This window comes from Stenella coeruleoalba (assembly GCF_951394435.1).
Source record: "Stenella coeruleoalba genome assembly, chromosome: 8".
Taxonomy (NCBI): Eukaryota; Metazoa; Chordata; class Mammalia; order Artiodactyla; family Delphinidae; genus Stenella; species Stenella coeruleoalba.
In genome coordinates, this window is record NC_137154.1 from 976,741 (window position 1) to 997,574 (window position 20,834).

General features: G+C 67.2%; 1 protein-coding gene across 8 annotated transcripts in view; it reads left to right on the forward strand.

Moving 5' to 3' along the window:
- Window positions 1–1,928: 1,928 nt before the first annotated feature.
- BRSK2 (BR serine/threonine kinase 2) overlaps window positions 1,929–20,834 on the forward strand; it is a 64,518-nt gene continuing 45,612 nt past the window's right edge. For all 8 annotated transcript variants that reach the window (XR_013829569.1, XR_013829570.1, XR_013829571.1 and 5 more), the window contains exon 1: window positions 1,929–2,276. Coding sequence is in view for 5 of the 8 variants with exons in the window: in XM_079930516.1 (XP_079786642.1) it covers window positions 2,183–2,276 (94 nt within the window). In the remaining 3 variants the exon portion in view is untranslated. The remainder of the gene's footprint in view (window positions 2,277–20,834) is intronic.

Sequence of the window (20,834 nt, forward strand, 5' to 3'; positions counted from 1 at the left end):
CGTGAGCCACAACTACTGAAGCCCTCATGCTTAGAGCCCATACTCCACAACAAAGAGAAGCCACTGCAATGAGAAGCCTGAGCACCACAACAAAGAGTAGCCCCCGCTCGCCACAACTAAAGAAAGCCTGTGCGCAGCAATGAAGACCCAATGCAGCCAAAAATAAATAAATAAATAAATTTATTTAAAAAAAAAAAAAAAAAAGAATGGTCAGCTGGGCCAGTGCTGCTGAGGGCACAAGAATGATGCGTCTGGTAAGTCCTGCAGGCTGGGGAGGCCCAGGTGACTGTGGCAGGCACAGCTCCAGCAGAGGAAGATGAGGAGGCCAGGGGCATGTTCCTTCCCTGGCAGGTGCCCCTCCTCCAGGTACCGGGATGCCATCCCTCCTCTGCTTGCCCACGGCCCTAGCCCATCTCTTGCCCACCCTTGACCTGACGACTCCCAGTCTGCCTTTAGACCCTGGAAAATTTCTCTAGTCCAAGGTCCCAAACTCTTCTTATATCCAGTTTAAACTGCACCACCCCCCTGAAGCCTGGCGCTGTCTGCGGCAGTGTTCCCGACTTGCACTGCACACCTTTGGAGGCACCTAAAGACTCTTGATCTGCAACCTTTTAAGAAACGCGTGGGAAGCAAGGGGGGACCTGCAAGGGCCGCGTGGAGCAGACAGGTGTTCTGAGTTCAGACAGGGGAGAAAGAAATGCAAACAGGCCCTTCCAGGAGGGGTGCTGGGAAGACCTGCGAGTTTCCAGAGTTCTCTCAGCCCTCCCCCCAGGGCGGGCAGGAGCAGAGGATTAGCCTGACGGGAGTGAGGGCTAGCTGTGGAGCCCTGGGAGCCGCAGAAAAACTTCAGGTGAAACTCGGCCACCCAGGACTTGGTGGCAGATCCGAGCCAGGGCAGGGCACCCAGCGGCTCAAAGGGCGTGGGACCCTCACGTGCAGGGCTCGGGGCGCCCTGCTCCCGGCCCTCACATCTCTTCTCCCACCACCTCTGCGTCACTGGCTTAGGCAGCACGTGTTTTCCGCAAGGAACAGGGGCCCTCCAGGTCTGGCTCCGCTGCAGACGCCTCTCCCGAGCCCTCGAGGCGTCGAGCCCTCGAGGCGTCGGTGCCGGTGCACCCTCGGCCCAACCGAGGAAGAAGGTGGGCTGGCACAAAGGCCTGCTGTGTGGCCTGGGTTGAGTTCCTGACCCCGCTGTGCTGGTCACAGTGGTGTACCCGGGAAAACAGAGCGGAGGAGGGCAGCAACCCGGGCACGGCCTTGGGACGCACAAGGTCACGTCTGGGCCAAGAGCCACGCAGCGCCGCCGCCCCCGGATGGGGGTGGGGAGGGGCTCGTAACTCCTTTCCACCCCGGTGGTCGCGGACAAGAGGGACGGCGCCGGGAGCCGGGGCAGCTGACTGCCCACCCCCACGGCCCGCCGCCTGCACCATCCCGGGAGGCACTTTAAGAGAGGGCCGCCGCAGCTCGGCATCCGGGCGGGGTCGGGGGACTAAGGGCGGTGGGTGGCGGGCGAGGGGCTCGAGACGCCCAGGCCCCAGCCCAGCCCGGGCCTCGCCCGGACCCCACCCCGGCCTCGCCTCCCGGAGACCAGCTCCCAGGAGCGCTCTCCGCGGCGGGGCGGAGCGAGGCGGGGAGCGGGGCCTGCAGAAGGCGCCGGTGATTGGCCAGTGCCGCTGATTGGCAGGCGCGAGAGCCACTCGCTGCCGCCGCTGCATCCGGCTGCGCTCGTACGGGTTCGGCTCGGCAGCTCGGCTGGGCTCGGCGGATCAGCTCGGCTCGGCTCGGCTCGGCTCGGCAGCTCGGCTCAGCTCGGCGGCTCGGCTCAGCTCGGCTGCGCGACCGCTGACGGACTGACGGGCGTGCGCGGGGGGCGCGAGGCGCGGGGCGCGGGGCGCGGGGCGCGGGCCTCGGCGGCGGCGGCGGCGGCGGCGGCGGCGGAAGCCTTGTGTCCCCGCCCGCCCGGTCGTCTCGGAGAGGCGGAGGCAGCGCGGGCCGGCCGCAGCAGAGCGGGCGCAGGCGCGGGGGGCGGCGGCGCGGGGGAGGCGCGTGGGGCGCTGAGCGAGCGCGGCCCGCCGGGCGCCGCCGACCCGGCCCAGCGGACTGACGGACGCGCACGGACGCGGCCCCTCCCTGCCGCCGCCCGCCCGGGGCGCCCACCTCGCCGGCGCCGGGCCCGGGAGCGATGACATCGACGGGGAAGGACGGCAGCGGGGCGCAGCACGCGCAGTATGTGGGGCCCTACCGGCTGGAGAAGACGCTGGGCAAGGGGCAGACAGGTGCGTGCGGGCCGGCGGGGGCCGGGGCCGGGGAGACAGTGCACACGGAAGGCCCAGAGGGCCGGGAACACCGATGCGGGCCGGGGGCGCCGGGGGACCGGGAGGGCCGGGGGCGCACAGGCCCGCCGCCGGGGAGGCTGGCGCCGGCGCGCCGAGTTGGGGCCCGGGAAGGAGGCCGCCCGGAGCGGGGTGCTGCAGGCCCGGCCCACGTCTCCGGCCCGCGGCCGCGAACAATGGGAGGCCGGGCGCCCGGTCTCGCCGCGGAGCCCCGCAGGCCGCGCGGCTGCGGTCGGCCGGGCGCGGCCCAAGGACACTCGGCGCGGACGGCGGCGCACTGGCCCGGCCAGCGCCCCTCGGCCCGGCTGCAGGCTGCAGGTGCGCGGCCCCCGCCGCATTGTGCGCCCGAGCGACCGGGCCCATTGTGCCGCGGGAGGAGGGGGCCGAGCGGGCGCCCATCTGCCGTCTGCCGCGGCCGCGCTAATAGGCGTGCTGCCCGAGCAGCTGCGCCCCGGGCCGCGCGACCCCGGCCGCGACCCCCAACTCCCGCGGCCGGCGAGCAGCGAGGCCGCCATGCGCGTCCTGCAGGGACCGGGCCACTTTGGCCAGGCCGGGACCTCCCTCCACGGTGGGAGTGGGAGAGTGCCCGGGCCACTCAGAGGGCTGGACAGCGCCTCTCTTCTCCCAACCTGTCAGGATGTCTGCGACACTGCACTCCTCCAGGGGCGGGAGAGGGAGACCGGTACTGGGCCCGACCGCGGATCCTGGGCCACGGATCCCACACCGGCGGTGGAACAGACCCCAGCCTATGGGAGGAGGGGGCTGGTGCTGGGCAGCCGTCTTCTGGCGATTGGGTTAGATCGCAGCCCCAAGGCCAGTGCCCTCATCTGGCTGGCCGGGCGTTCGCAGAGTCGCTTTGTGGGACACTGGGCTCAGCCATTTTCTTTCTTCTCCCTGGATGGGCCTCTCCTGGTGGCCCAGAGGTCCGATGGGCACTGCCTCCTTCTCCCTGCCTCTCTGGGACGTTCCTTAGACCTAGGGCAGGCAGGCAAGCGGAGCAAGGGAGGAGGAGGGTGCGGCAGGGCTGGGCCCACCCCACTGGTGCAGGGCTGGGGCCCAGGAGGGAGCGCTCTAGCCAGGCTTGCTGCAGGCCCTCCCTGAGCCCCCCAGGGTGGCCCAGAGGCGGAGCCTGGAGGTGGAAGGAAAGTGGGCCAAGCCCCGGGCTGGGGTGGGGGGCAGGGGCTGTGATGTAACTAAGGCAGAACGCGTGAAGGCGTCTGGGCTAGAGGCAGTGGGAGCCCCCCCGCCCCCTGCTGGGCGGGCAGCCCTTGCACCGTGGGGCCCGGGGCAGTAGTGCAGTGCTGTTGGAAGTCGGGGTGGCAGGCCAGGTTCGAAGAGGAGGTGGCAGACAGCCCGTGATCAGCTGAGTTCAAAATGTGCATGTTTCCTGGGAGGAACAACTGTAGTTGGTGAAATTCTCAGTGGGGGAGGGGCTTGGGGCAGCAGAATGCAGGAGGCAGTGAAATAATCTAATTATCTTACCACTAGAATGTTATTATAAGGAAACATCGGCGCGCGAGCGATGACAGCCGTGAATTATACGCAGGTCTCCCAGGGTAGGGGCTGGTCTCCGTACTCTTCATTGAGCTATTCTGTCGTACAGTTAATTACAGGAGGGTTCCACTGTAATTAACAGTAACGAACACAAAAGGATGTACAGTGTGTGAACAGGCTGTGTGATGTTTAGAAGCAGCTCTGAGTGGCCCCTGCATCCAGCGGCCTCTCTCCTCAGGCCCTTCTCTCGTGAGTGGGATCAGGTCTCTAGCTGAGGCCCCCTCTCTGGGGGTCTGTCCGTCCTCTGTTCCTTCTGGCCTCCCTGAGTGCTTGGAGCTGCCACTCGGGGTCCTGACGGTTGGAGCACCTGCTTCCCAGGAAGGCTGGGGAGGAGGCTGTCCTGTTGGCGCCTGTCTCTCCGTCCTCTCTGGGGCAGGGTCGTCTGGAGTCTGGTGGACGTAGGGCCTCGCGGTGTGTGTGCCGGGCCCGGCTGCTCCGCTTGCTGGCTGCTCTTTGGCACCAAAAGCCAGGAAAGCTTGATTTCCCAGGCCTGTCCTTTCGCTCCCGAGATAAACCTGACCTTCTCTGGGGGCCAGGCTTCTTGCCAGGACAGCTCGGTGGAAGTGTGCCGCCTCCCTCGCCAGCCATCGGTGCTGCTGGGAGCTGCTTCCCGGAGCCGTGCAGCCCCCAGGCCCAGGGTGCGGTGGGGCCCGTGCTTTGTCCCTCGACTCCAGCCCAGCCCTTCTCGTCTCACGGACACCTCCGTTCTCCCTGCTCTTTGCCCGCCCTCTGCCCAAGTCCTGTAAAGGGGGAGCTGAGGAGGGTAGACGTCGGCGGCTGTGGGCCGCGTGGGGCAGCTGGGCCTCTCAACCCAGCTGATCCGGGCACTCTGGCTGCGTGTCCCGAGTGGGGGCCTGTTGGGAGGCGGGCCCGCTGCTCTCCCCCAAAACGCCGCCTCTGGGGAGTCAGATGCGGGATGGGGGTGCGCCAGGTGCAGAGTGCAGGTGTGGGCAGAGCCGCCTCTTCCGCCCGGCTGGGGCTGGCAGGGTCCAGCTCACACTTTGTTGCACCTTTTTAGCCCCTGGTTGGTTCCGTCTTGCTTGTTTGGCGTTGGGCTCAGGGAGCGGGTCCGTCACTCCTGCTGGGTTGGGCCTCCCCGTCAGGGCTGGCGAGGCCGTGGTTGAGAAGTCATCTGCTCTGCCCAGCTCTCCTTGACGGCCTGGCGCCACCTCTGCAAGCAGCCCGGGAAGGGTGCCTCCGCCTCGGCCGCGACTTGGTTTCTGGTCGAGCGACGGGGCCTTCCGGGCCTGCTGGGGTGGGTGTCGCTGTGCCCTGTGGCGTTCACTGAGGAGGCTCTGCCTGGCCCCTCCCTCATCCAGGAGAGGCTTCTTCAGCTGGGGGGTGGGGAGGACACCCCCAGAGGGTCCAGCGGGGACCAAGTAGGCCCAGAAGGTGAGTGGTGTGGGCTGTGCCGTCTTCACCCCTCCAGCCCCATCAGGCTCCCCATCAGGAGCCCTGCCCAAGCCAGGGCTCAGCAAGCCCAAGTGGGGCTCGGCGCCCATAGGCCGGGAGGACCCCGGGCTCGATGGGGAGGACGGTGGGCTCTGGGAGCCTTTCCTGGAGCCAAGGTCCACGGTAAGATGTGGAGCCCGCCCTCGGAAACCCTTCTCCAGTGGGCAGGAGATGGGGGCGGGGGGCAGCACTGAGACAGGGCTTTCAGGCAAGGGGTTGATCCAGCTAAAGAGAGAAAGGGGCGGTGAGGGGTCCCTGCTGTTCATCTGGCTGAGCTCACAGGTTGGTGGGTGGGCAGGGGGAGAGCCCCCTCCAGGCTCTCGAGGGACCCTCAGGAGAATTAATGTGGGTGCTGGTGGCAGGCAGGCTGGAGAGGACTCCTTGGGTGGGATGGGGCAGGTGAGCGAGGGAGACACAGGTGAGCTGGGAGGAGAGACAGGTGAGCTGGAGGGAGACAGGTGAGCTGGGAGGAGAGACAGGTGTGAGCAGGAGAGACGGGTGAGCTGGGAGGAGAGACAGGTGTGAGAGGGAGACAGGTGAGCTGGCGGGAGAGTCTGGCAGACCCTGCGGTGACCCATGGCCCAGAGATGGAGGGAGCCCAGCTCGGAGCCGGAGGCCGAGGCGGGCGGGGTGGCACCTGGGGCGCGGGGGCCGCATCAGCTTTACAAGGTGGAGCATAAAGAGGCAGCTTTTTTTTTTTTTTTTTAATTTTTAAAAATATTTATTTATTTTTGGCCGCATTGGGTCCTCGTTGCTGCACGCGGGCTTTTCTCTAGTTGTGGCGAGCGGGGGCTACTCTTTGTTGCGGTGTGTGGGCTTCTCATTGTGGTGGCTTCTCTTGTGGTGGACTGTGGGCTCTAGGTACGTGGGCTTCAGTAGTTGTGGCACGCAGGCTCAGTAGTTGTGGCTCGTGGGCTCTAGAGCAAAGGCTCAGTAGTTGTGGCGCGCAGGCTTAGTTGCTCCGCGGCATGTGGGATCTTCCCGGACCAGGGCTCGAACCCGTGTCCCCTGCATTGGCAGGCGGATTCTTAACCACTGCACCACCAGGGAAGTCCGGAGGCAGCTTTGAGCCTGCGAGAGGCTGCAGTGCGTCGGCTCTGGGGATGGGGCAGGCAGGGGCTGGCCCAGGATCCGGCCTGGGGTGCCATGGAGGGCTGAGGCTTGGAGAAGGAGTGGGCCTCCCCATGTGGCTGGAGGCACTGGACATGGGGTGCACAGTGAACGTGGTCAGAGCAGAGTGAGGGGATGGCCTCCAGTGGTCGCGTGTGGACCGCCTTTTGTGCCTCATGGTCCGAATGGTCGCAGGCCACATTGCCCTTTGCTGAGTCCAGAGCCCCCCGCTCTGTGCCTCAGGCTGGTCTCAGTCCATCTAACCTGTTTTATAAGTGAGGGAATGGGCTCAGAACCTGAACTGGGTCCAGGGCAGTGGCTCCCGGGGGACGGCAGGAAAGCCCACAGATGCTCACTGCACGAGCCTGGTTAAACGTTACGACCATATTCTCAAATAGTTGTGGGCAGACCTTGGGGGGCAGTGGGGATCCCCCACCTGTCTCCCTGCCCCACTGGAGTGGTTAGAAAGGCTCAGCAGCCCATCAGTGACTTTGGTGGGACAGAGGCTGCTCAGCCATCCTCCCGAGGCACAGACCCGCCCCCAGGGAAGCCCCTCCCCGAGCCGAGAGCTGGCCCTGGGTGGGCTGTCCTTGTTGATGGAGGGCAGCTCTGCACCGGGCTTCCTGGGGCGATGGGGGTCTCGCCTCAAAGGATAGGCATTTTCCTGAAGGTAGGGATGGGAGGGTCCTGGGGTGGACAGAGCCCTAGGACCCTGGTCCCAGAGTGTCCCCTACCCACCGTGGTCCCCTGTGGCTCTGAGCACCTCTGAGTTTTCACGTGTCCCGCCTGCCTCACCACTGGCTGTGGCTCTGCAGGGATGGGGGGGAGGGGTGTTCGTACCAGGAAGGGCGTGCGGGGCAGAGGGCACGGCCCGGGCGAGGGGGCAGAGGTGAGACAAGCTCTTTGCAGAGCCGGCTGCTGCCCAGTGCAGCTCTGGCCGTGGGTTCCTCCGTGCTGGGGGTTTTCCACAGGGGGCATCGAGGCCTGCAGTCCCCCGCCCGCAGGGCCCCCAGCATGATGCAGAAAGAGTGCGTCACCTGTGGCCACAGCCTCTGTCCACCACGTGCCGGCTGTTGTCCCCAGAGCCGTCTGTCCGGAGCGGGTTTGGGGGGCAAGGCCAGGCCTGGCTCTTTCTGGAAGAAGCCAGGCCGGTGCTGGCCACGGCTCCGAGGTCCAAGCAGAGCCTGTCTCCGCAGGTCCTCGTGCGGGACTCACGGGGGGACCCTGCTGGATATACAGCCATCTGCGCCGTGCTCGGGGCAGAGGAGCAGAGGGGTCTCAGCCTCCGGGGTCTGCTGGAGGGTGGCCAGGGGTGCCCGAGCCTTGCTGGTGACCGGCAGGCTTGGCTGTGCATGCTGGGGGCGCGTGTGGACTGGGGCCTCCAGGGCTTGCTCCCCCTGCCTCCTGGCCCGTCCCAACCAGCCTCGAGGGCGGTGTGGGGCCGCCGAGGGCTCTGCCACAGGAGGCAGGGTCCCCTGCTGCCCACGGCAGCGGCTGACCGGCACTGCCCTGGGCCTGCGCCTGGACGGGGGCCCAAGCGAGCGTGCGCTTCCTCTGCCCACACGCGCCTTTTTCTGGCTACTTCCTCCCCTGGTGTTCATCACCGGGGCTTATCTGTGGGGCGACCACTGGGCCTGAAAACGTCAGGGGAGGGAGAGGAGGCCGGCATCTGAGAGGCAGGTGGGCTTGGCAGCAGCACTGACTGCATCCTCTCTGCCTGCGCATGAGCCCTGCTCGGTGCCTGGCACCTTCCGTGTGCCCGGAGCAGACAGGTCCTGCCAGGTCAGAGGCCCGCGCTGAGGATGGCCCGCGTCAGCCGGGCTCCCGAGTCAGCGGTGCAGTGGGAGGGTGCGTGGCTGGTGCTACGAGGAGCGTTAGGGCGACTTCCTGGGCACCTAGCGCTCTGGTTTGGGGAGCACCTGTGCCTTTGAGGCCAGTGGACACAGAACCGGTGTCTGTGGGGGCCTGGCTGGGTGGCGGTGCCCACAGAGGAGGCTGTGTCCTCGATCTGCCCGCGCCCACAGGCTATGCCTGGAGCTCCCCGGGCCCGGGGCGCTTCCTGCCTGTGTCCCCCCGCACAGTCTGGGCTCCTTGGAGCGGGGCACGCTGGTGCTCCCCAGGGCCTGCTGCCACGCAGAGAGGGAGCACGGTGGCGGCCGCACGCGTGGCAGGGCGTTTGAGGTGGTTGAGAGGCCTTGCCGCCTGCCTGTGGCCCTGTGTGCTGCCCACGTGGCCTGGCTTCCCCAGCGGTACAGCCAGGGCCCCCAGGCCCCCGAGGCCACCTTGGACCCTCATGGGGTGGTTCTGTGCCTCTGGTCCCGGAGGTACAGCCAGGGACGGCCCCCGAGGCTCTGGTGCTCCGTAGCTGAGGGGCTTTGAGCCTCAGGCCCCCCGACGGCAGGGGTGCTTCTGTGAGGCCATGATGGACGGGAGCAACGTCGGGGGCACGTCTGCTGTGCTTGGTGTCCAGCAGGAGGCCAGCATCTGTCAGGGCCCAGCTAGGGTCTCAGGGGAGGGGAAGGATCCCCTTCCCTGTGGGTGGTACCTTGCATTGCCCTGGATTCTGCAGGAAGTCCTCTCAGACATGGGGCAAGCTGGTGCCTTCAGACAACTGCTCCAACGGAGCTCTCCCCGGTGCCAGGCCCGGCCAGCCCCACTGTCTCCTGTGGGCTGGCTGACGTGTCCACCACACACCACTGGGTGGTGGGCCCCGGGTGGGCCTCCATGAACCTGCCCAGAGCCCTGGGTCCTGGCCAGGGATGGCCGAGCTGCCCGCCCGCCTGCCCGAGGTTTCACCCCAGACAGGGGTGCCGGCTGCCAAGCGGGGCTGCCCCGAGCTAGCTGCCTCAGACTCCGGATGGGATGGAGGCTGGGTTGGGGCAGAGGCCGCAGGGACAAAGCAGGGATTGTGCGGGCTGGGCCCTGAGAGGCGGCCCAGGCCTTGTTCTGCAGCCTCTGAGGGCCCAGTGTTCTGGAGCTGGGCAGCTGGGAGCACCGCCCCCCAACCCCAGGAGGAGAAAACGGCCCTTCTCTTCTGGTGGTTTTCTTCCTGTTCGTTCTGCTTTCGTCCCTCAGGGCCCAGGGAGGCTGCTGCTGGGCCTTGGTTTCTTCCCTGTGCCCTGGGGTGACAGCGCCTCCGGGTGGATTTCAGGGGTCACCGAGGTCGATGCCTGTTGAGCGCTGCCACGGCATCCCGGGAACACACACCCTGGCTGGGGGCGCTGACCTGTGAGGACAGAGGCACTTCTGCAGGTGCTGTCACACCCTTGTCCACACAGGGCCCCAGGGCTGGCCGCCCCGACTTGGGCCTCCCGCAGACCGTGCCCACAGGCCTGGCCGAGGGTGGGTGGAAGATTCTGGGGCCTTGTGGTTCTGGGCTGGGGGGTGGGGGAGCACCGCGGGGCATTTCGCCATTGCTGCCCACTCTGGGCTCAGACTGGGTCCCAGGGCTGGCCTTCCTGGCCCCAGGGCGGAGGCGGGAGGGCAGCCTGCGTGGCCGCCTGCATGGCCCAAGTGGTGTAGCTGAGGCTGGGGGCGTGGCTGGGGACGTGGCGGGCTCCTGCTCCGTCTCAGGGCCGTGGGTGCTTTTCGGGGGCGGCAGGAGGCTGCCATGCCAGGAATGTGGCATCTGTGGGGGGCCTTGGCTGTGGTGCCCCGGGCGACTCTAGAGTTGCTGGTAGCCGCTGGCCTGGGTGGAGGAGCAGGGTAAGTGGGGGGCCTACGTGTTGGGGGGTGGCCGCCTGGGAACCTGACGGGTCCCTACCCGTGGCCGACTTCGGCCTGGATCACAGGCCACGAGGCCAGAGCAGCCCCAGGGAAGGGCAGGGCGGGGGCCCTGAGGCCGGGTGCTTCCTGAGTCGGGTCCAGCGTGTATGAGGCGCGCGGGTCCAGCTTCCTCAGGTGTTGACGCTGGGCCCGAGCTGGAGTCCGGGGCTCGGGCCGGCAGGGCGGTGGGGAGCCCGGGGCTGCAGAGGCTCGGCCGTCTGGCAGGGGCCTGCGGTGGAGCCCAGGCAGCCTCGTGGGCCGGTTTCTTCCCTGAAGGGTGAGGGGCAGGTGCTCGGCGGGCAGCTGCGGGGACGCGGGGATCCCTGATGCCTGTGGAGAGGGGTGCGCCTGGAGCGTGTGTGAGGGGCTCAGGGTCCTCCGAGACCATTCAGAGAAAGTCCCTTGGCTGGCCCATGGAGCCAGGAAGGAGCTGGATGGGCCGCTCCGTCCCGGGCTCACTCTGGCCGCCCCCAGGAGTCAGCCAGGGGGCGCAGAGCATTTGGGGTCATCCGGGGTCTCGGGGGTCAGCCTGCGTGCAGAGCCCCCGGGGCAGGGCCTCCAGCCCAGACTGGGTGGGAAAGCCAGCGTCTGCAGGCCTCCGCGTCCCTGTTGTGACTCAGGTGTGAGGGTGAGCGACACCGCGAGGGAATGTGTTTGCTTGGGACCAGGCAGGGGGCTGGCAGCCTGTGTCACCCTCGGGCCGTGGGCCTGAGAGTGGGCTCAGCCTTCACGTCCGGCCCAGGCCCAGGGGCCGAGGAGGAAACAGGACGAGGGAGGACAGATGGGCATCGTGTTTGCTTATCCCCGCGGATGTGGTATCTTCGTGCATCGCTTGTTCACGGGGCAGTGAGTGGGGAGAGTGGATGCGGACTGTGGCAGAGCTGGGCCGCCAGCTCTGCGCGGCTGAGGGACCCGGGGGTGGGGGCACAGTCTGGGCTGGGGAGGGGCTTGCCTCGTCCCTTCCCTCTGCCACATGGTGCCCTGCGACGCGGCCTGCCCTGCCTGTGGCCCCCCCCGCTGACCTCTTGTGCCCGACCTGCGGTGTTCTGGCTGGAAGATGCCTCTGTTCTGGGGGCCCACCTGGGGTGGAGGCCCCATGTTCCTGGGCCGCCGTGGGAGCCGGCTTCTCGTTTCCCTCTGCAAACGGGCATTTCCAGAGGCAGAGGTAGAGAAAAGAGCACCCTGGACCCCGCGAGCCCACCCCAGCCCAGCGACACAGACACGGGGTCAGTTTGCTTCACCCCCCACCCCCAGACTTCCCTGAAATGTAAAGATTTCGGGCTGGGTCTAAAAGACAGAGACTCTTTAAAAGAAGCACCATTAGTACCTTGAGAAGTTAACCCTGCTTTCCCAGCCTGGCAGAAATACAGTCAGACGCTGCATTTTTAGCGGGTAAGGGCTGTTTCCTGGAACCCGAGTCCCCGTGGCCCCCCGCGTGCGGCGTCTGGAGGCCTTGGGGCCTCGGCGCCGGGGCTGCCCCCAGGGGTCCTCAACCTCAGGATCTGCGCGTTTCTGACTTCCCAGGGGTGCTGATGCTGGCGGGGCCCCGCTTGGACAGGAAACCGTGTGTGCTTGTGGCCTGTCCCGCCCTCACTCCCGCCCCGACCCTGATGTGATGGTCATTGGTGCCGGCGTGCAGTGAGCAGCGAAATCCAGGCCTGGCCTTGCCTGGGAGCGGTGGGTCCACTGAGCCCAGAAGCTTCACTGCCGTCACGCACACAGAGGTTCAGGCCCAGTGGGGGTCACGGCATGTGAGGAGTGCCCCGTTTGGGTTCTGTCCTGCGGGGGTGGACGTAAGGCAGGTGAGGACGGCCGGCCGGTCACTCTCTGGTCCCTCGGTCCCAAGCCGCTGCAGCCCTGGGCGGGGCGTGTAGGTGAGGGAACAGGCTCGGTGGGGGAGGCCCTCCTGGGGAGCTTGGACCAGCTTCCGCCAGGCGCCTGGTCTCCTTACATCCCGCTGGGCCCCTCTCCGTGTGCAGCCTCACCCTCTTGGCTGCAGTGGCCCTGTCACGGAGGCCCACTTGGAGCACCCACTGCCTAGGGTGGACAGTCAGCCTGCCCACGCCCGGCCCACGCCTCCAGCTTTTGCCCCAGGCCCTCTGCCACCACGCCTGGCCTGTGGCTCCACGTGACCTCACACAGGAGCCGCTGAGCTCGAACCCCTTGTGCTCTCTGGGGTTTGTTTGGGGTTTTCCGCTTGGTGTCAAGGCTGCTTGAGGCTGGGGCACACGCTCCTGCAGCGGGGCTCACGCTGGGGGCACCGCGCCTTCCCCAAACGCGCCTGCTTCTGTGCGAAGCCGTGGGCCCTGGTGACCTGGGAGAATTGCTCTTCTAGGCCAGCGTGTTCGTACACGGCGTGGGCTGCCAGGAGACCCTGCGTCCAGGGGCCAGCTACCCGTGAGCAGTGTGCAGGCAGCCTAGGACCCCTGCACTGTGCAGGGTGGCCCCTGCCCTCCCCTCCATAAGTCTCCAAGGAGAGCAGCGGCAAGCCCTCAGGTGGTGCCCCATCTCTGCTGCGCTCTGCCAGGGCAGCTTGTGGGGACGAGGCTGGGGCCACTCACTGGCTGCCCCCTGTTCCTGAGGGGGCGCCGAGGGGCCTGGGTTGGCCCTGCAGCCTGGGGCCAGGCCCTCTCCCTGGGCCCGCCTGTGGGAGCTGTCCAGCGCGGCAGTGCTGAAGTCTGCAGCTTCCGCGGCCCAGGAGGGAGGCTGCGGTTAGCAGTTTGTCCTCAGCCCTCCTTTGCAGCTGGGCAGACCTGTGGGAGGGTCTGTAAGTCTTTGGTGAGCTCCTGCACCTGTCTCCCCGGTGTGGGACTTGGGCTCTGTGCTGAGGAGGTGGGAAGGGGGAAGCTGCCTGGTGTGCTCCCAGGGGAGACCCCGGCCTCCACTCCCCTCCTCAGTCAGGAGGAACTGGTGGTCAGTTCTCCTGGGGCTGCTGCTGACCTGCCAGGGCAGGGGGCAGGCCAGGACCCCACAGAGTGTGAACACGAGTACTGCTTGCCCTCCAAGGCTGCCGGCACCTTCTCTGGCCCTGGGGTTGATTCAAGGTGACTCTGCAGGGCAGTCCCTGGCGTCCCTGATGTGCGCTTGGTGTCTCCGAGGTGGCAGGAGCTGCTGCAGTGAACCCTCCCATCCAGAAGCCCTTGGAGACCCCCGTCGCCCGCGTGTGGGTGCCGTTGGGGGCACAGAGCAGCCAGGGAGGCCTTGGCCACCCGGCCCCGTGCTCTGTAGGCTGTGGGTGCCCCGCGTCGCCTGGGCTCCCCAGGGAGGGGCAGGCACACCGTGAGAGGCTCTGGTGCACACCAGCCAGTTGTATCTCCTGGCTCCCTCCTGCGTCCCCTTATTTCAAGGGTCTTGTGGCCCAAGGGTGGATGAAACGCAGGAGTTTCTGCAGCACGCTGGGACATCAGTGGTGGCCTTGGGGCAGCCGAGAGGGGAGACCTGCTGGGGCCCGGGCTGTGCACCGACCCTCTGAGTCAGGGGTCTGCCCACCTGAGCCCCTACCCATGGGGACAGAGATGTGGTGGGTGTGAAGGCACGGGTGTTGCCCTCCCGCTGGTTCTGCCGTGCGCTGATCTGTGGAGCTCCCCGTGCACACAAGGAGGGTCCTCTGACCTCAAAGTCCATGCCTGCAGCCCCCTCCCCAGGCCTGGGCACTGGGGGGAATTGAGCCCGGACTCAGGAAGGCAGGCCCCCAGCTCCAACCCCCACTAACCCCCCGCATCCAGACCAGCCTCCTGGGCTGGCTCGGCGGGGAGACCGGAGACAGGAGACGTTTGGGAAGGCCCGAGGCCTTGGAGGTGGAGGGACTGTTTCCTGTGGGGGGGGTGGGGCTGGACTGGGCAGATGGGAAGGGTTAGATGCTGGCTTAGCTCTAGGGGCAAGAGCTCGTCTCTGATTGGAGGTTTGCTGACTCTAAACCCCAAATCCCAAGGGATTTATAACTAATCATAAAGTGGCACAGATAGGGCACCCTCCAGCAGACGCTGCGGGGCGACTGAGGGCATCTGTGGGCGGCCGTGGGCTGCGTCGGCCTGGGCATCAGGGCAGCCGTGTCGGGGGCTTGGTGGGGGCTACAGGGGCCCCTCTGGGTGATGCCCAGTGGCCCAGGGTCTACGGGCCGGGTTCCCAGATTCACTTCCAGCTTCGCTGCCGGCCCTGGCAGGGCACACGGTGTCCTCGGCCTCCTCAGAGAGCTGGCTGCTGCCCTCAGTGCCACCCACGTCCGTACCTCCCCCTCCTGGGTCCCTCTGCCTGAGGGGTGCTCAGACCCCTGTCCCACAGCCCGTCTTTGGCGTCAGCTGGCCGTAGGGCCTCTGACCTCGGGGGCCCTGCTTCCCGCCACCCTGTGTGCAGTGCACACCCTCCTGTGGGCATCTGTGCGCGGCCCTGGTGTCTGCAGAAGGGGACATGGGAACCGGCTCTCTGTCGGTGGTGCTGGTGATGCCCCCGTCGGAATCCAGGCTCGTGGGGCAGGAGAGTTGGATCTGAGGGGGCCAGGCTGGGCTGGTCAGTGCTGTGGGCCTCCAGAGGTGCTCAGGGCCTGGCAGGGGCTGGGGGGCCAGCCAGGGCCTCTGACCTCACAGGCTTACTCTGCCCCTTCTGTCCAGGGGGCTGTGGCATCCCGAGTCACCCTGGGTGGGTGGCCTCTGGGTGCCAGTCCCACCATGCCAGGTGGTGTGCGTGGGGTCCCGCGCTGACCAGAGCCTGGTTGGCAGCCCTCTTGGTGCTGCTGGGAAGGTGCTGGTCTCTGGCCAGTGGACACCTGGGGGCACCTCTGGGAAGCTGGCCGGGCTCTGTGCTGGGGACAGTCCTGTCCTGGGCAGAGCGACTGGGCAGCCAGGGTTTGGGGGAGGCCGGCTCCTGGGCCTGTCCATGCCAGTCCATGCTGGGTCTGGGGCCCAGGCTGCCTCCCCCCGCCTGCTGCAGTGGGCCTTGGGGAGAAAAGATGGCCCCTGGGGAGCCTCTCTGGCTCTGCACAGGACCTCGGGCATGGTGGCCGTGGGCACGTGCCCCAGGCAGCGTCTTGGGGGCTCTGCGGTCCCTTGCTGGGCCTCAGGAGCTCACCACTTGGGTGAGTCCTGCTGAGCCTGGGGGGCTGCAGGCCAGCACCCATCCCCATGGGGGTGCCTCTTCTCTTGGACACCAAGTGGCCTGTACCCTGGGGGAGCGGCCCCCAGAAACAGCGTGGGCGTGCGGGGGGCCGTCAGCTCCGGGAGGCTCACAGTGGGTGTTGATGGAGTGATTGGCGGGGGGCGCCCGTGCTCCTCCGCTTCCCGTTGCTCAAGGAGCTGGGGCATGTGGGGACAGGTCAGTCAGCAGGGTCAGCAGAGTGAGAGCCTGGGGATCCTGTGCTGGCAGGACCATGTGGGGTTCTCTGGTGTGTGCACCTCAGGACAGGCGGTCTCCTGGAGGTGTTGGGTTGGGGACTTCATAAACCAGGCCTGCGCTCCGTGGCCAGCGCTGAGGCCAACCTCAAGTTTGCAGGTGCAAAGATGTACACGTAATGGAGCGCCTTGCCTGCCCGTCCCTGGGGGGATGTGCCAGGGGGAGGTGTGCGGGACAGTCTCTGCTGCCTGGGTCGGGGGGTCAGGGCAGAGGCCCAGGGGACCCTGAGCAGGGGCCTGTGGGTGGCGCACCAGGGCAGGGTTGCTCTGCACCCGCTCTGGGCTGGGCTCCTCTCCTGAGACCTCGTGCCCATTTGCGCCTTTGAGTGGCAGGTCCCACTGCCCGACCCTTCCGGCCGCTCCGCAGGTGCCAGCCCCGGGGGCGGGGAGGAGGTGGCAAAGGTGGGCGTCCTGCCCGGGCTCCGTGACCGTGGACAGCTCCGGGCAGGTGGGCCTCCTGGAAACAGTCAGAGGCGCTCAGGGACCGGGCTGATGTTTGGGAGGACGAGGGGGCAGCTGCGGGCAGGCGGGTCTCTGCCTCTCTCCTCCTCTCTGTCCTTCGGAGAAGCTGCCCGCTGACCGCCAAGCAGCTTCTATTATTACCCGCGCTGGAGGTTACATCTGCCGGCGCCCTTCTGGGGATGGGCAGACTCTCCTGGCACCTGATCCCGCTGGGCGGGGGCGGAGCTCGGGCCACAGGCGTGTTTCCCACTTCCTGCTGGTACCGCAGGCAGGGTGTGCGTCTGTCTGACCATCCTTCCGTCCATCCGTCCGTCCGTCCCAGGGACCTGGGCAGGGAACTTGTCTGGCTCAGGTGGGAGCAGTCTGCACACGGCCTGCCTGGCCCAGCGCCTTGGTGTCCATCTGGTGCCCAGCACTGGCCGGGCCCCTGGGCAGCCAGCAGCTGCCTCAGCCCCCGGCTCCCCCAGGTCAGGCACCCGCCATGAGCGGTCTTGAAGCTCCACGGTCGGGGCAGGTGCCGCGGTGCCAGCGCCTTCCCCTCCCGCCCGGGCGCCCTGACCCAGGGGCATCGGACGGCTGGCTTCTGAGACGAGTCTAGGGTGGGGCCTGCAGCTCCCCGACCCGCGAGCAGGGTGGGGGACACAGGCTTCTTGGCCCGGGGGAGGGTGGGACACCAGACCTACCTCGTGGCTGGGGAAACCAACTAACTCAGCAGATAGTTTGTAAAACGTGGATTGGGGTTTTTTTTTTAATGATAAATGCAGACTTGACACTGCAGAGTGGTGCTCTGGCCCCCAGCCCCTCCCAGGTGGGGACACGGGATCCCAGCCACAGACCGGAGAGGGCTTGTCTGCCCCGCCGCCGGCCCCCGCCCCACCCTCCTGTTCCTTCTTCCCCTGCCCGCTGCACCGCGGGTGCCCGTGTGGCTTCCGAGGCCAACCCTGGCAGCCCTCCCGGGTGTGCCAGGCCAGGGGGCTGCCGGGGGTGCCTGGTGGCCACAGGCCGGCCCGCAGATGAGGGGCACCTTCCCTGCACAGGGCTTCGCTGGGGCCTGTGTCGGGGCCTGGAGGCGCGACCAGGGGGCCGGTGGGAGCTGGGAAGCGGGCAGGGGCGGAGCGCGGCCAGCCTCTGGCGTCTGGTCACCTGCAGCTCCTGCCCCTCGGGGTGGGGGCTGAGGGGAGGCCCAGGGGCTTCTGGGAGGTATTTCCACACCTGGCTTAGCTGTGAGCGGCTCTGGGCCTGGCTCCACCCCGAGGGCCCCCCACGCCTGGCAGGTGTGAGTGGGGTTGTGTGGCGTTGCATCTGCTGCCAGAGAGGCTGTTGGTGTGTGTGCCTGGGCCTCCCGGGGCAGGCATCCCAGCCTCGTCACCAAGGCAACCCCATCGCCATCCCTGGGGCCTGGAGGGGGTGGAGCAGGAAGGAGGGAAGGCCTGGTGCGGGGGTGGGGGGGGCGGGGGCGGTCCGTGTCCGCTGCTGAAGCCCCCTGGGGCCTGGCCTGTAGGCAGCCTTCCTGTCCTGGCGACCCCTTCTCTTCCCCCCCGCCAGGCGCTGGGTCACTGACCTTGAAGCACTCCTGCCGGTCACCATGGCTCTGTGCCTCCACTGCCCCCCCACGTCCCTGGAGGGCTGGAGAGCTGCTGGTGGTGCATGCTCACGTCGCAGCATGGCGTCCACGCTGCACGTGTGACCTTGGTCCCCTGGAGTCCAGCCCCCTCGTGCAGCTGGCTGCTCGCGTGCGGGACCCGGCACCCTTGTCTTCACAGCAGCTGCGCCCCCTGCCACCTGCTCCCCACAAGCCTCCGACCCCTCCCCTTCCTGGGTCCCTTGGGCCAGTCACCCTCCTTCCTGCAGGCCCTTGGCAGGCGACCCCAGCATCAGTCCCCAGTCCTAAGGCTTCTGAAACTAGGGCACCAGCTTAAAACAACAACAACAATTTACCAGATTGAATTACTGAATAGTTACTGAATTCAATCAAAATGTTTCATTGGGCTAATTTTACAGCGTTGAACTGATAAAGCAGTTAATAAAAAGCTCACGTGGTCATCTGCCACCATGGGAAGCGGAGATGCGGGGCCCGCTCGCTGGCCTCTGGGAAGCCCTGCTCCTCCCAGAGGCTCTCAGAGCGAGAGCAGGCAGAAGTATGGGCAGGCAGGGCAGGAAGGGGGCCCGGCCGGCTGCTGGCTGGAGCTTCCCCCAGCGCACCCCAGAACTGATGGTTTCCCAGCACTCGTGCCCCCCAGACAAGGCCGCCGGGTCCCCCTGGCCATCCCGCCCCGAGGCTGCAGTCAGAGGGCCGAGGGGCCCAGGTGCTGGCCTCTCCCTCCACCTCTCCCCGCAGAGGGGGCTCGGGGCGCACAGGTCAGGCCTCCGAGTATCTGGGGCTCTCAGGACGTGCTGCTGAGTACACAGTAGGTGGACGCCCCTTGGGGACACTGGCTGCGTGGGTGGACTTTCCGTGGTGTGGCTGAGGGATGTCCTGGGGGACCCTGCTGCATCTGGGGGAGACCCGGCCTGGAGGTAGGGGCGATGATTTCCATGCTCTGGGTGTTGGCCAGGGTACCTCGGCTGAAGGAGAAGCGTCCACCCTTGTGCCCCGGCTTCTGCGGGTGGGACTGTGGAGGGGGTCCTGGCGGGGGTGGGGAGTTGGCACTGGGGTTGGGGGGGGAGGGGAGCCCTGTTGTGGTCACCATGGCAACCACCGGGCTGCTGAGGTTGGGGCAGTGACTCTGCGGAGAGGGTGCCCTGCTGGCTGGGCCCTTGGTCCAGGAAGGAAGCCATGGCCCCCCTGCCCTCTCCCACCAGCCCGGGGGTGTGGGGACCTGGGGTGGCCCTCAGCGCACGGCCGGGGCCTCCCTGGTTCTGTCCCTGCAGCCCTGTGTGCGGCCCACACCCCGCCCTCCTTGACCGCGTTCCTTCCACAGCCGCAAGCAAGTCCCCGCTGTGGTGGGAAGGAGCCCCGTCCTGGCCACACCACGGTGGGCGGGTGCCAGGGCAGCTGCCCTTGGAAGGAGCCGGGGTGTGCGTGGTATCACGGGGCAGGGGGGCTTCACACTGCAGCCTCGGGCTGTCCCCGCTCCCTCCCGCCCCCGCCTCCCAGGCCCACGGGGGCCGCTGGGCAGAAAGAGCAGGACGGACTGGGGAGGGCCGGGGCCCTCCTGCTCCTGTGGCCCCCGTGACTCTGCCTCGAGCCCGGCCTGGCTGCCCCGTTGCCGGGGCCTGTGCCTGAGCCTGGGGGCTGTGACTGCACTGGGAGCGTCTCAGCCCGCCCCGCGCCTGTTCAAGGGTGCGTCCGGCTCAGGCCTGGCCAGCCTGGCTGAAGCCCCTGTTCTGGTGTGTTGGGCGTTTGTGTTTCTCTTGGGAATCACCGGTCTCATCCTTGGCTCCTTTGAAGCAGCCGCGTTGGCGGGTTTCTGAAGGAGCTCTTCATATCCGAGGGCCGGGTTCACTGGGCCTTTCCCTCCGTCTGGGGGTGGGATGCTCTGAGTCACTCTGGCTGTGGCTGGACCAGTGGTTCCGTTGACACGAAATCCCAGGGAAGGTGGGCTGTGGACAGTGACCAGGCTGCTGCGGAGGGCGGGGTGACGGGGCACTGGGACGCCCTTTCGCAGGGCCCAGGGAGAAACACTCCGGCACTTTAAGTGTGCCCGTCGCTGACACCTCCATGGAGCTGCTGAGAAGGGGAGACTGCTGGGGAAGCAGGTTTTAAGGAGCAAACCAGGGCTCAACAAACACAAGGAAAAGGAAAACCCTGAACTCCGCCTGGTCTCGGGCTGGGTGCTTCCGGGAAAGTCACTGAACCTCTCTGAGCCTGGGGCCCTTGTGAGAGGGGCAGTCATGGTGTCCGCCTGGCAGAGGTGTGGTGTGACATGGCTGCAGCCGTGTGCCTTCTTGTCACCGCGATGGCCGTGCCCTGGCCGCAGAACGAGTGCGGTGCTTTCCTTCTCGGTGGTCTCCTTGGTCTACCTGGAGTTTATCTGGGCAGCATGTGTAGGCGGGGCTGCCTGCTGTACTTCCCTGGCTTGGTCATCTGCTGGGCACCGCCCGCTGGGCAGCCAGGACTCCCGGAGCCCACGCCTGTCTCATGATGGGGTGGGGGGAGGCTGGCCTCCTGGGGATGCTCCTTGGGTTGGGCCTGCAGCAGGCCAGGGCCCTGCTGGTGGGGGCGCAGCATGGGAGACGGGTCAGGGACCAGACAGGGCACCAGCCATTCCCTAGTGCGAGACAGGTCCTGCCCTGGGCAGGGCTGGCACCATGGCGGGGCAGGGGGCGGGGGTGGGGGTGGGGGGAGCTGGAGTGGGGGCCCTTCGCCTGGCCTTTTGTGCAGGAGGCGGCTGAGGCCATGCCCGGTAGCTGGGGGCAAGGGTCTCTGAGGCCGGTGAGGGCTGCAGCCAGTGGCTTGCTCTGAGTCCAGGGCCCAGCTGAAGGGAGCAGGAAGGAAGGGGGTGGGGGAGAGCGCTCGGTGCCCCTGCCTTTCCTGCTCCCGTTGTCATGGCAACAGATGGTGGTTTGGCAGGAGAGAGGAGGGGGAGGGCTTTGTATGAGGAGGGCGCAGGATTTGGAGACCAGCTGGGCTCCTTCAGGGACAGGGCGGGGCTCTGGCGACGCGGCTGAGCAAGCTCCTCCCCTGGGCCCCCAGCGCAGCCCCCGTTCACAGGGCAGGTTTTAGACAGAAACCCAAGTCTGAGCTTCCTTTCTCTGGAGTGCCGGCCCCGCCCCGGCTCCCAGTGGCCGCCTGGCCCCCCTTGCTCGCCCCTCCCTCTCTCTCTCCCCTGGC